Raw genomic sequence first — 12,202 nt, 5'->3', positions numbered from 1 at the left:
GGCGAGGCTCAGCGCCTCCGTTTCTTCACCTCTAAATAGAAATGGTTGTACCACTGACACTGCCAGGAGGTTGTGAGGAACGGAGAGGAGGCCTCTGCTGTGCCTGGCACAGAGCAGACCCCAAGAAATGGGAAGTTCCACGAATGGAGGCAGAGCTCTTTCAGAAATGTGCCGCCCAGCGTGCCGCAGGCCCCTCATTTAGACGGTCACTCTGCCTTGACTACATGTCGGTTCCTGCAGCTGACCACGTCTGAGAGGTGGAGCGCAGGCCAGAACATGTTGGATACCAGCCCTGGTGGGGTCACAGTTTGGCACTTCCCGGAGAATTCACTCCTTCTCAACTCTTCTCCGCAGCTCTTCCCTTCTCTCAGGAGACTATTATAAATACCAAGCGGCAGCACTGCAGCTGTTCCTGAGGTTGGTCCCCTCACCCTGCTGTCATGGTCAGACCTCATTACTTTTCATCATAGTTCCCAAACAACTGGTTTTAGCTCTTGAGGCATGTATGATGGCAGAGAGTAGAATACAACCGGGGAGCCCTATTTCTCCCACCCACCACCTCTCTTCACCCACACTCCTTTCCTAGCAACAGCTCCTTTCTCAACTCTTGGGGCCCACGTCTTCCGTCTCACCTACACTAGCAGCAGCAAAATATGGGGGTGAGAAGGCTGGGGGGGTGAGGTGCAGAGGGAGGGATGGGGGGGAAGAGCTTCAGGGAGGAGGCTGACGAAGCACAAAAGGTTCTGACCTCCTTGGAAGAAGAGGAAACCACAGGAGCTGTGTCCAAGCTGGCTCAGCTTGGGAGACTGCCAAGGAACTGAAGCAGAGAAGGTCCAGGTTAGGAGGGCAGGCAGCAGAGTGGTAGGGAGGTGGGCTGGGCTGAAGGGCAAACAAAACAGTGCCCTTAGGGAAAGCTTTGTCAGCTGCGGTGGAGGGGGAAACCAAATAGTGTAGACTGGGGTGGGGAGGGGGGAGTGGCACTCTTCTCCACTCTGGACAGACTGGAACCCTGGGCAAAAGCTACTCAGGGAATAGCAGCCCCTGGATCTTAGAACTTGAAGGTGTAAGGGGTTGTGTTTCTCAACCTTGGCTACATATTAGAATCACCTGGGGAGCTTGAAAGCTACTGATGCTGGAGGCAGGTCACATGCCAGGCCCATTGTGTACTGTGGTGGGCCCCGTGCATCAGTATTTTTTTTTTTTAAGTTGACAGGGTAACACTCATGGGCAGCCAGAGTTGAGAACCACTGAAATCCAATCCTACTGAGAGCAGGAATGTCCCTTCCACAACATCTTTGGTGGAACCAAGATTTAATCCCAGTGCTACCTCACTTTGAAGCCAATGAGTATCTCCATCTTTTTCTCTTAAGCTCCCCAGTGGTGATGATTTGCATACTTTTGGCCCTTGTCTAAGTCTGAACTCTGTGCCTCAGGAAACCTACATCAACCCACTCCCCACTCTCTTTCTTTTCCCTGTATAAAAAAGGAGTATTTGTACCATTCCTTCCCAGCATTTAATTTTTCTAAATCTTGTGATTTGGCCTTTCAGAGATGTAAGTAATTGGGACATACAGCCTGTTTGTTTTTGCTCTTTCCATGGCCCGAGTCACTTCGGACATTGTGATTGATGTCACTTTAAAGCAAACGTGAAGGACAAAGCTGGAGGCAAGGAAAACAGCAGAAGACCACTATCGTGAGAGAGTGGGGCTGGCTCTGAGGAAGGGGGTACGGCTTGCTCGGTGGCGGGGGGCAGGTATACGGGCCGCACTCGTGGGCACAAACCTCGGGCTGTTTTTGAGCACCAGCTGGTGGAGCCGTCGTCCTCTCTCCTGTGGCTGCCTCTGAATCACTGCCCAGCTGCCAGTCCATTCTTTGTTTCCCCTAAGCTGTCCGCCCTCCTCACCCAGATCTGCCGGCCCCGCTCCAGCAGCAGCACACAGGCCACGATTTGGGATGTCATAGTTCTAGAACATCGCCGCCTGAGGTCCTCACTCTGGACTCCTCCAAGGTCACATGGTTGTGAAGCCAAGACTCCCTCTCAGTTCTCTTTCCACGATTTCAGTCCCTCTCCCCATCTGGGTTGGGCTTACCTAATGCCACACGTTTGATTGGTCTCTGACTGGGCTGCAGTCTCAGAGGGGCCACAGATTCCCTTTCTTCCCAGACCTGGGGTGTACTAGTGGCCTGACAAAAGGACACAGCAGGATGGATGCCTAGGACGCCACAGGCTTGCAACGTGGGTGAGCCATCCCGGCTGCTGTTCACAACTTCAGCCAGTTTCAAGCTGGCAGAGTCCTTTTCAGAAAGAGTCCTAAGGAGGGGAGTGTCCCTTTATTGCCAAGACTCCTCTGTTCTTCCTCTGACAAGTGACTGGCCCTACTCCCAGCTGCCAACCTTGCCCATTCCCATTCTGGTGACTGGCAAGGAACCATCAGAGGCAGAGAAGGTGCATTTGAGTCCTGAGTTCACAGCAGCTGTTGTCTTTTCCTAATCAGATCCTTCTCCATTCTGAAATGGAAGGTTTAGAACAATTGGGAACACAAGTAACACACTCGACTCCCAAGACATGGGCACCTTGTGTTCTGGAGAGTGTGCCCGGGGACCACTTGTCCTCATCAAAAGCTTCCCTCTTCCTACAGTGCTGACCCCCAGTTCTCTGCTGTGCTGCGAGCAGGAGGCACACATTCCCTCCCCTGCAAAGTTGTTGGAATGTCCACTCTATTCTCTGGGACTCAGCCCTTGTTGACTGTGACTATTTTTGCCTAAAGATCTGTACATTTAATGACCTTGTGGCTGTTGTTTGCACAGGAGTGTTGTTTATTATGTGCTGCTGCTACCTGGCTAGACAATTGGGCAATTGCTTCTTCTTTTGTGTGTCTGGTAAGTCAAAAGTCAGACTTACTACATCCTTTCCTTTATGAAGCACTAGCTTTGAACTGTACGAGAGCAACAGGTATGGTTCATGTTATGCAGTGACTGAATCTGACATTTTCTTCTTCTTCCTTCTGCCCCCCTCCCCCTGCACCCCCCCCCCTCCCACTTTCCTCATTCAGGGCCAACTAATGCACTGTGGCCAAGAGATCAAACTAATTTATCTTCCGGGAGTGAAATCCAACATCTACTTTCTTTTTGTTGAACAACACAGTGAAATTTTTTTAATTTTTTTAAATGTTTTATTTTGAGAGAGAGAGAGAGTGTGCCCGAGAGGGGAGGGTTAGAGAAAGAGGGATACAGAATCTGCAGCAGGCTCCAGGTCTGAGCTATCAGCACAGAGCCCGATGTGGGGCTTGAACCCATGGACCACGAGATCGTGACCTGAGCCGAAGTTGCATGCCTAACCAACTGAGCCGTTCAGGTGCCCCAACATAGTGAAATATTTTTAAGGGGATGCTGTGTAAAATATATCATTTTAATCCTAAAATCATTCTTAGGTATAAATATGTTATGTAATAGCAAGTAAGAGCTTGGCTTTAAAAAGAAATCTTTCAACATGCAAATCGAGTTGTCAAATTCTCTTGCCTTTTAGTTAAAATAGTCACTGCTGCCATTTCTGGAAATCTGTGGCTCTGAATTTCTCATAGATCCTACTCTTTAACGTTTGGACAAAACAGTCATCTTGCCTCTATGTCCTCGCTCCTCAATCCTAGAATCAAAATGCAGTGCTGGAGAAGGACTTTTTGATACTTAATATTCAGTAATGTTACTGTTCTGTTCCAGAAGTTTACTAATATTTAAAGCACTGCACTTCAAGTATCTTTACACCCACAGATCATTAAAGCATAATGAACTAAGGACCAGGGGACCTCTTGATGCTGGTATTGAAGAATAATATTCCCTGTAAGAGCTAAAAGGTTCCTGTCCTTTGCTGACGCTAGCTAGCCATTGTGCAAACTTAAGACAAATCCTTGTATGTAGAACTGGTCCCTTACAGACCTCAACTAGGCTGTAGATACTAAATCTTCAAGGACCGGATGTGTGGCCTATCCAAATTTTAATGATTGCTTTATGACAAGACGATGGGAGAAGTGGATAAGAACAACCAGATAAGACCACTTAGTTTTGTTTTGCCTGTTTACACCCTGAGTATTCAGAATGCTATCTCTCTCTCTCTGTCTCTCTCTCTCTGTCTCTCTCTCTCTGTCTCTCTCTCTCTCACACACACACACACACACACACAGAAGTCATGTCAAATGCAGAATGAAAATGAAGAAAGCAGGTCATTTCAATACTTTTTATTTGAGTGTGAAACCATTCATATCTTGCACAACTGTACAGAAAAAACTATTTCCATTTTAGCTGTAGACATGATTATCACACTGAGTGGTGTGATCAAAGATTTTATTTACAGAACAACTGCTGAAACATCCGATGTCATATCTCCATTTATTTCTTACCCATAGGGTAATAGGTCCACCATAATTGCTTGGTGCATTTTATAATACAGAAAGAAAACCTATGTTAATCTCTAACAAACCTCACAAATTGCTACCAACCTGACAGAAAAATGCCTACGAAAAAAGTTTCCGAAAGTACAATACATTTTTATTTCCACACATACACAGTATAGTATAGGCTCAAAGGCACAGCTTTGAAAAAATTTTTTTCTATCAAAGTGTCGGAAATTATTACGGTCTTATGAAGGAACCACGAAAGTCATTTTCACGCTTGGTGCTTGGTAAGTTAATGTTTGGTCCATCTGGTTTCACAAAGTTAATACAGCAGAGCTGAGTGTGATACTCAATACCATACATCCACATTCTCACAGAATTTTAAAAGCCCCTCTCCTGCCTTTTGCTGACACTAGCCATTGTGCAAACTTAGGACAAATACTTGTATGTAGAAGAACCGGTCCCCTACAAACCTCAATCAACTTAAGGCATACAGAACAGGCCTCTTCCTTCCCTCTAGACAGTGCTTACATTCCAAGACAATGCAGGTACTGTGAATAACATGAGTGTAATAACAGGGGATCTAGAGTCTTCCAGACACCAGCATTTAGCCCCGGTGTTCCAGGAAGCAGTGACGGCACCACCAGGAAGAAGGGATGCGTAGAACATACCTGAGGGCTGTTCGTTGTATAGTAAGATGACAGATGGCAAGGTGAATGCTCTTGGTAAATTATGTGCCCATCCAAGAACACAAACCAGACTCTGTCTCTAGTATCCATCAAGACTAATGAGCTTTTGTCAACAGGAAAATAAGTAGCTTACAGGGAGTGTTTGCCAACACAAAGCAAAGTCGTGGAACAGAGGGAAAAGGCACAGATTGGCCTGCCCAAAATAGTGCTCTATAGAAACAGTCAAGTCTGGCTTGGCTACAGGAACCCAATCTCACTGACTTTTAGTGAGTCCTGTTTCTGAACTAAAGTTTATTCATCCCACACTGAATCCCAGACTCACATTCATTAGGAAAATGGACACTTAGGAATAGTCCACGAGTTATGATGTGTAGAGATAACGTCTTCTGGGGGTGGGTTGTTGGGTTTATTATTAATAATTATTATTAATATTAAATATGGATTCCTGTGATAGCAGTCATTTAGCCCATCCTGTGGAGGCCTCTCCGTTGATGTAAGCAAAGCCAGGAAAGTGTTGCATGTGCTCGTACTCAGAATTCCTGCGCGTGGTCAGGGGTGTATACATGTCACTAGAGTTTCCGTACCTTGTGGAATGCACAGACGGGCTTGTGTAGCACGTGTTGGCTGTGGGCACCTCTGGCCATCGGGGGGTGACTGGGGTAGGATGCAGTCTGGGAGTACTGCTCATCAAACAGGGTTCCATCCGGGAAGTGGGGCTATTGAAAGGGTACTTGTTGAGGGGAAAGAAATTCCACAAAGTTAAAATTAGCTTGGAAGTTGCACATACACAATATGGGTCATATTTACAAGTTAAGTTAAATTTCTTAAGATGCTATTAATGCAAGTTGATAGGAAGTAATCAGTGAACTCCTGAAAGATGGAACCTTGGTCTAGGAAGTAACCAACAGGAAAAAGGCAAAGGACTTCAAATCAAGAGTAGGGCTGGTGTTCCCTCAAGTAGTAATATTGATTTTGTGCTCTTAATGTGGAATATTTGGGGAAGTCAAATCCAAAAGAAGGAACAGCCCCACTGGGAATACAGGGGGGGAGGGAGAGAGGGAGGGAGGAAGGGGGAGAGAGGGAGAGGGGGAGAGAGAGAGAGAGAGAGAGAGAGAGAGAGAGAGAAACAAGTAACAGCATGTCCAAATTGATATAGATATATGGATGTATGGTTGTGAATTTTACCATTAGTTATGGAGATGTGCTAGGTCCCACTCCATCAACCCAAGAGAACAACACTACCAAGTAAACCACAGTGACATTATTAAAAATAGCATTTTACAGTTGAATTCAATTATGAACTGCAGCCTAAAAGCAGGCATTTGAAGAGGAAGCAAGCCAACAGCTTCAAAGGTTATTATTAGTGCCTATCATTTAGAGAACATCTCCCTTTTGGGTTCACATTCACTGAAGTTCTGAAAGATGCACAAGTAGGAAATGGTAAATTGTCGGGCTTGGTGTGAATGTGGAGGAAGGAGTCCAGATAAGCCAATTGAGAGGGGATGGGAGGGGTGCTTTTGTATAGGACAGAGGAGGGGAAGCAGTTCTAGAAAGAATTAGGAATAAGAGAAGTGCCTCTGAAGTGCTGCTTCTTCTACATTCTTCTCTGTTTCCAAGACAGCTATGCAAATAAGCCCCTTTTAGTGCAATCACAGGGGAGGAAGGGGAGGAGCTCTGGGCTCTCTTTGAGAGCTCCCGGTTTGCCGGCCAGGCCAGTCGACACAAAGATTTCCTCGCTGGGCTACGTTAGGGCCACCCCAACCAGGACAGGAGCCAGTCAACAAGGATGGCAAGGGCAGCGAGTAGGGGAGAGAGTGTGTGTGAATGTATGAATTCTTCTGCTCCCCATCTGTCTTCCCTGACAGTTGGAGAGTGGAGCCCCGAGGGATTAGGTGGGAGGCTGCCTCCTGTGAGGGAGACAGACAGGCTGAAGCCTAGACAGCTGAGAGAAGGGGTGATGACAACAATGGCTGTTCCCCATAGTCGAGGGGGCCAAAGGGAACCATTCTGCCTTTGACTAGGCGCCCGAAGGAAGCAGGGGAAGGCTGTTAGGCCCAAAGCAGGCAAAGAGAAACAGGTATTCATAGGTCAAGAAAGAGGGCTCCAACTTCTAGTAGCTAGGACTCTCTCTTACACGGGACGGCATGCCTTACACAGAAACGGCAGCCACTTCACAGTGAAAAGAACAGGTAGGAAGGAGGGAGAGAAGCGTGCAGGTGGTGTCTGGGAACTCAAGGGAGAAGGTACCCAGGGTGGTTGCCAAGGAGACTGTGGACAGCATACCAAGGCTTTCATATCCTCAAATCCGATCAAAGATGCTTAAGTGCATCCATGTGCCCATTATGGGAATCTACAGAATGCTGTTCGTATGGCAGCCATGGTGAACCCTCAGGCCTGAGACCATCGTAGGATTTGGCCCTGTCCAAGAAAACAAGATCCCAGGTATCAAACAGCTAACATTGAGAAATGTTATTATAAGACAGTCCCTAATGTTTTTCCAAAAGATTGCTCCCCCTCCTGATATACTCTCAAGTAAGCCCTGCACACGTCCCCTCACCTCATGGTGCTCTCCCTGGCACAGAGGCCTCCTCTCCCATCCTATGGCGGGCCAAGATGGTTCCCCTCTCAGAGAATTTGTCCTACCTGTTCCCTCTGCCTAGAATACTTGTTTCCCACCCCTACCCCCACGCTCCTTGCACGCCTGCCTTTTCATCCTTCTTCAGGTCTCCGCTCAAATGTCACCTCCTCAGAGACTTTTCTGGACATCCTGTCTCAAGAAGCTAAATGCTTCACCCTCTGCCTCTCCGGTCAGGAGCTCACCATCCTGCTTGTTAGCTGTCCGTTTCCACTGGCTTCTATTCATAAGCTCCTGGCATGGCTTTGTCATGTTCACTACCATATTCCCCGATATCTGGAATGATGCCTGGCATGCCAGTCACTCTCTGGTGACTGAACACCAGGGTGTCACCCCTAGACAGAAGCTTAGCGATCATATAATTCAACCTTGTGAATCTACATGAGAAAACCAGGACTCGTGAGGTGAAGCATCCTCACTGCCCACAGTCACTGCAGGCTAGCACGAGGGCTGGCATAAAACCCAGTGCTGGGGTAGCATTTTCCCCCACATCGCTCTGGTGCAAACTGGGCATAACCTGCCACGGCGGAATCACACAAGAGAGGAAGACACCCTATTATACTTTAATGTCTTTGTTTCTCTTTCTTTAAGCTCCCTCCTCCCCTACACAGCACAGGGTCTTACAGGCCCTGACCAGGCCTCATCTCGCTGGTGTGGACAGAGCCTCACTTGCCTTGGCCAGTGTAGGTAAAATGTCACAGCAGGGACTTGGAGCCTCTTTCTCATAGAACCCCAGAGAGTGTGGCTTTTGTGCCTAATCGAGGACCCTAGATGCAGCTGTGCCCAGGGGTTGTGTCACAGACTCAAAAGAGTAATTGCCTGGAAATGAGACTGGCTCAAAATATCCCTAATGGGACAATAAAATCCTGTTACCACAGAATCCAGCATGGAAAAATCTGTCCCGTTAGGTCAGCTAATTGCAAATGAGTCAGTGACTCGTTTTCCCTGTGGTGAAGAGACCATTGAAAGACGAGAGGCTGAAATGCCCGCTGCCTCAGCCTAGTGATTAACGCCACCAATGAAGCTTCTATTTAGCATGGTGGGAGCGGCTGAGGCTGGCCTGTGGCACCAGCCTCACCTTTCACACTTTACATCCGGTTTCATGCAGGGTGCTTAAGCATGCTGGGCACAAACTCTGGGGTCCAGGGAGCTCTGCGCAGAATAAAGGCGCTTTTTGTTGAGGGCCCATAACAGGAAGTTACCATTTTCTGGGTTAAATCACATGCTGTTGCTACTGATGTTAAACTGGAGATAAGTCCCCAGTTCCCACCCTTCAAAGAGGTGTGTGAGGGGGTACTTGTGGGCACACGTGTGTATGTGTCTGTGTGTGTCTGTGTGTGTGCGCGTGCGCATGAGTAGTCAAAGGTTCTGTCAGATGGCCATCTCAGCTGTGATGGACTCTGGGCCTCTCTAGAATCATGAGGAAGTTCTATTTTGAGAAACAACTCCCCACACCAAGGCTGACTCTCCTGCACTTGGAGAGGGGAAGAATAAGCCCTTTATCCCTGACCCTCACCAAACGGACTGCTACTTGAGCAAGGGGTGAAAGGTGGCCCAGTCAGGAGCGCAAACTGTTTTCCTATGAAAGGCCGCTCTCACACCGCACCAAAGTTCTGCCAGTGGGCCTGCCCCCAGGCAGGCTTCCTCTTAGCCTCTTCTATAAGAGGATATAGCTCCCCCCAAATATTCGCCGGACAGTTCACATCCATTGAGCTTTTAGGGGTTGGACTGAGTTAATGCACATGAAACTCTTAGAATTCCCACATATAGTAAGTTTTCAAAATGTGTTAGCTATTACTAATATTCTTCTTTGCCTCATAGGATCATGGTCCATTAATAGCAGGAAGAGCCTTAGCGGCCGACCAGCTCGTCCTACCTCTCATTTCACAGATGAGAAAACTGAAGTCAAGAGAGGGGGAAATGATCTGCTTGAGGGCACACAGCAGCTTAGTACCAGAGCAAGGATCCATTCATTCATTCATTTCATTAACAAGTATTTAACTGAGTACCTACTAGCTAGTATAGCAAGAGACATAGATACCATGCAAAACATAACAACTGTGGTGTTATGAAAGATGATAATAATAGTAATAAACACAAATAGTGTTGACTATGAGCCAGGCCCTGTCCTAACCTTTATCAACTTACTTAACCCTCACAACCCTAAGAAATATGTACTATAATTCTCCCCATTTTTTAGATAAGGAAATTGAAGCACAGAGCTAATTAGAGGCAAAGCGGGGATTTGAACCCAGGAAGCTTGGCTCTGTAGTCACAGATCTTATACCACTACGGTTGATTGATTTTTGTCCCCTTTGGCTCAAGATGCTATCCCAAAGTGGAACACCCTAAGCAAACTGGCCCTGGGCTGTGCTGGGCCACCAGAGATTCGGTGAGAGTTACATGACCGGCTGGCAAGGTCGGGCCTTGGCCATACAGATGAGGAACAAAGAAAAGCTTTCTAGTCTCCTGTACATGGGTTTCTAGCCATCGTTGACGAAATGGCTTTTGAGCTCAGGGACCCAATTCACATTCACGGCTGCTGACAGGGTAGAAGTTGCACAAACGCATGTTGAATGAGGCCCAGAAATATTTTGTAGCCGTGTATTTGGTCTGGCTTGTTTTCTCTTTTTGGTCGAGCATAAGAAGGGGCACCTGGGAAGGGGCAGCTGAGACCATCCCTTCCTTGTTCACTTAGTTTGATATGAGCAAGTGTAGCGTAGTTGCAAGAAGGGTGTTTTTCTGAAATAATTCAAGCCTTACACCTCCTTCACCTGGACTCACTAATGCAGAAATTACTAGAATTCAAGCAGGACTGGAGGTTTACCTTTGTTGTTACCCAAGAGGAAAGCATGTGCTGTGCAAATAAATAGTATAAATAAGAGCACACACATCCTCTGTTTCAACAACCAAAGGACTTCAGATTATTTTGAGCTTATAAATGCTGGGGCGCATGGAATCACTGCACTTCACAGATGTGTTGTATCCGTCTTTAAGACAGGTATTTATTCGCAGAAGTTAGTTTCAGTTACTCTTGTGCTGATGACCGCTTGGGATTCCTTAACCAATATTCTGTAACTGTGGTTTTCCTTCAATTCAGACTCATCTTTTTCCCCAGTGAGTCTGACACAATGAAGTGTGATATTCACTACTCAGGACTGGAACAGCCTGAACTCTGCTCTGGAAAGCTAAAGAAACTAATTAGCCCTGCAGTGGATTTTTCCCCTCTCTGTTCAACATTAAACCAAAGTACCACAAGAGGGGAGAAAGTGAGTCTAGGGTATGTGATTCTTCTTTTGGGTAGCTTGAAACTGACTGAGAACAGTTAGAGTAACTTCTTGAATTTGCGTCCTACCCTCCAAACCATACTGGGTGGAGTGTTCATTGCCCCGGGCTTGGGGTTCAAAGCTGGAGAATTTGCATGGGAGTCTGCTTTGCTACTTACTGGATACATAGGCTGGGGCAAATTACGTTATGAGACTGTTTCCTCCTTTTTAAAAACTGGAGGAAAAATGCCTTCTTCCTGAGGTTGCTATGAGAATTGAGTCCGTGTATTTGAAAGTGCCTAAAACAGAGCTTGATGCATAAATGTTAGTGAAAAACAAAGCAAAGGATTCTTTGTCTTTAGACACCCTACCTTCTCCAGCAGCACTATCCCCCACCCCCATCAACCTGGGTAGAGAGGTGATGTAAATAACTTCTCACCCTGCTGTATAAATGGAGGCCAAGGCACAACCCTTTAAGCATAGAGTGTGAATGCATGGTGGGGTCAGCAGTTGTCAAAAGACCTTGTTGAAAGGCCACTGTGTGTGTGTGGGGGGGGGAAGGGACGCTGAAAAGGCTGATTGACCCTGTCACCTCTTCTTCCATGGACTTTCAATTAGTCCTTGGCCCTTCGATTAAGAATTGCTATCAAATGATAGTGCTCCATTCGGGGACTGTTGTGGCTTCCAGAGCGGAGGCTGCAAGACCTATCTTTGATCACCAGGGATCACAAGGGCCTTTAGGAGACCCTGGTTTCTTTTCATGGCAATGTCTTTAAAAATAGCACCTCAGGGACACCTGGGTAGCTCTGTCAGTTAAACGTCTGACTCTTGATTTTGGCTCAGGTCATGATCTCATGATTCATGAGATCGAGCCCCACATTGGGCTCTGCACTGACAGCACAGAGCCTGTTTGGGATTCATTCTCTCTCTCTCTCTTTCTCTCTCTCTCTCACTCTCGCTCTCTCTCTCCCCCCCTTTCTCTGTCCCTCCCCTGCTCACATACTTTCCCTTTCAAAATAGATAAACATTAAAACAAATAAAAATAAAAATATCACCCCAGAAATTTCATGAGGATGGACAAGGGAGGGAAGAAAGAGGGAACACAATGCCTGTGGCTTGGAACTTCAGCTTGATCTCGCCACTGCTGCTTAGATGACGGTCTCCTACTGGAACATAAGTTCTCCAAGAGCAGGCCTACTTCTGTCCCCTTTTCCGCTATTATCA

The 12,202-nt window shown here is 46.9% G+C and overlaps 1 protein-coding gene across 3 annotated transcripts in view; it reads right to left on the bottom strand.

Annotated features, from left to right (window-relative positions):
* Positions 1-4,217: 4,217 nt before the first annotated feature.
* The window catches only part of RFX4 (regulatory factor X4), a 164,622-nt gene continuing 156,637 nt past the window's right edge, over positions 4,218-12,202 (bottom strand). For all 3 annotated transcript variants that reach the window (XM_043562415.1, XM_043562416.1, XM_043562417.1), the window contains one exon: positions 4,218-5,807. In XM_043562415.1, the coding sequence (XP_043418350.1) occupies positions 5,535-5,807 (273 nt within the window). In that variant the 3' untranslated portion in view covers positions 4,218-5,534. The remainder of the gene's footprint in view (positions 5,808-12,202) is intronic.

The sequence above is a fragment of the Prionailurus bengalensis genome, chromosome B4 (assembly GCF_016509475.1).
Source record: "Prionailurus bengalensis isolate Pbe53 chromosome B4, Fcat_Pben_1.1_paternal_pri, whole genome shotgun sequence".
In the NCBI taxonomy this organism is placed as follows: Eukaryota; Metazoa; Chordata; class Mammalia; order Carnivora; family Felidae; genus Prionailurus; species Prionailurus bengalensis.
The sequence above is the reverse complement of the archived record's forward strand: the minus strand, read 5'-3'. Positions and strand labels throughout refer to the sequence as shown.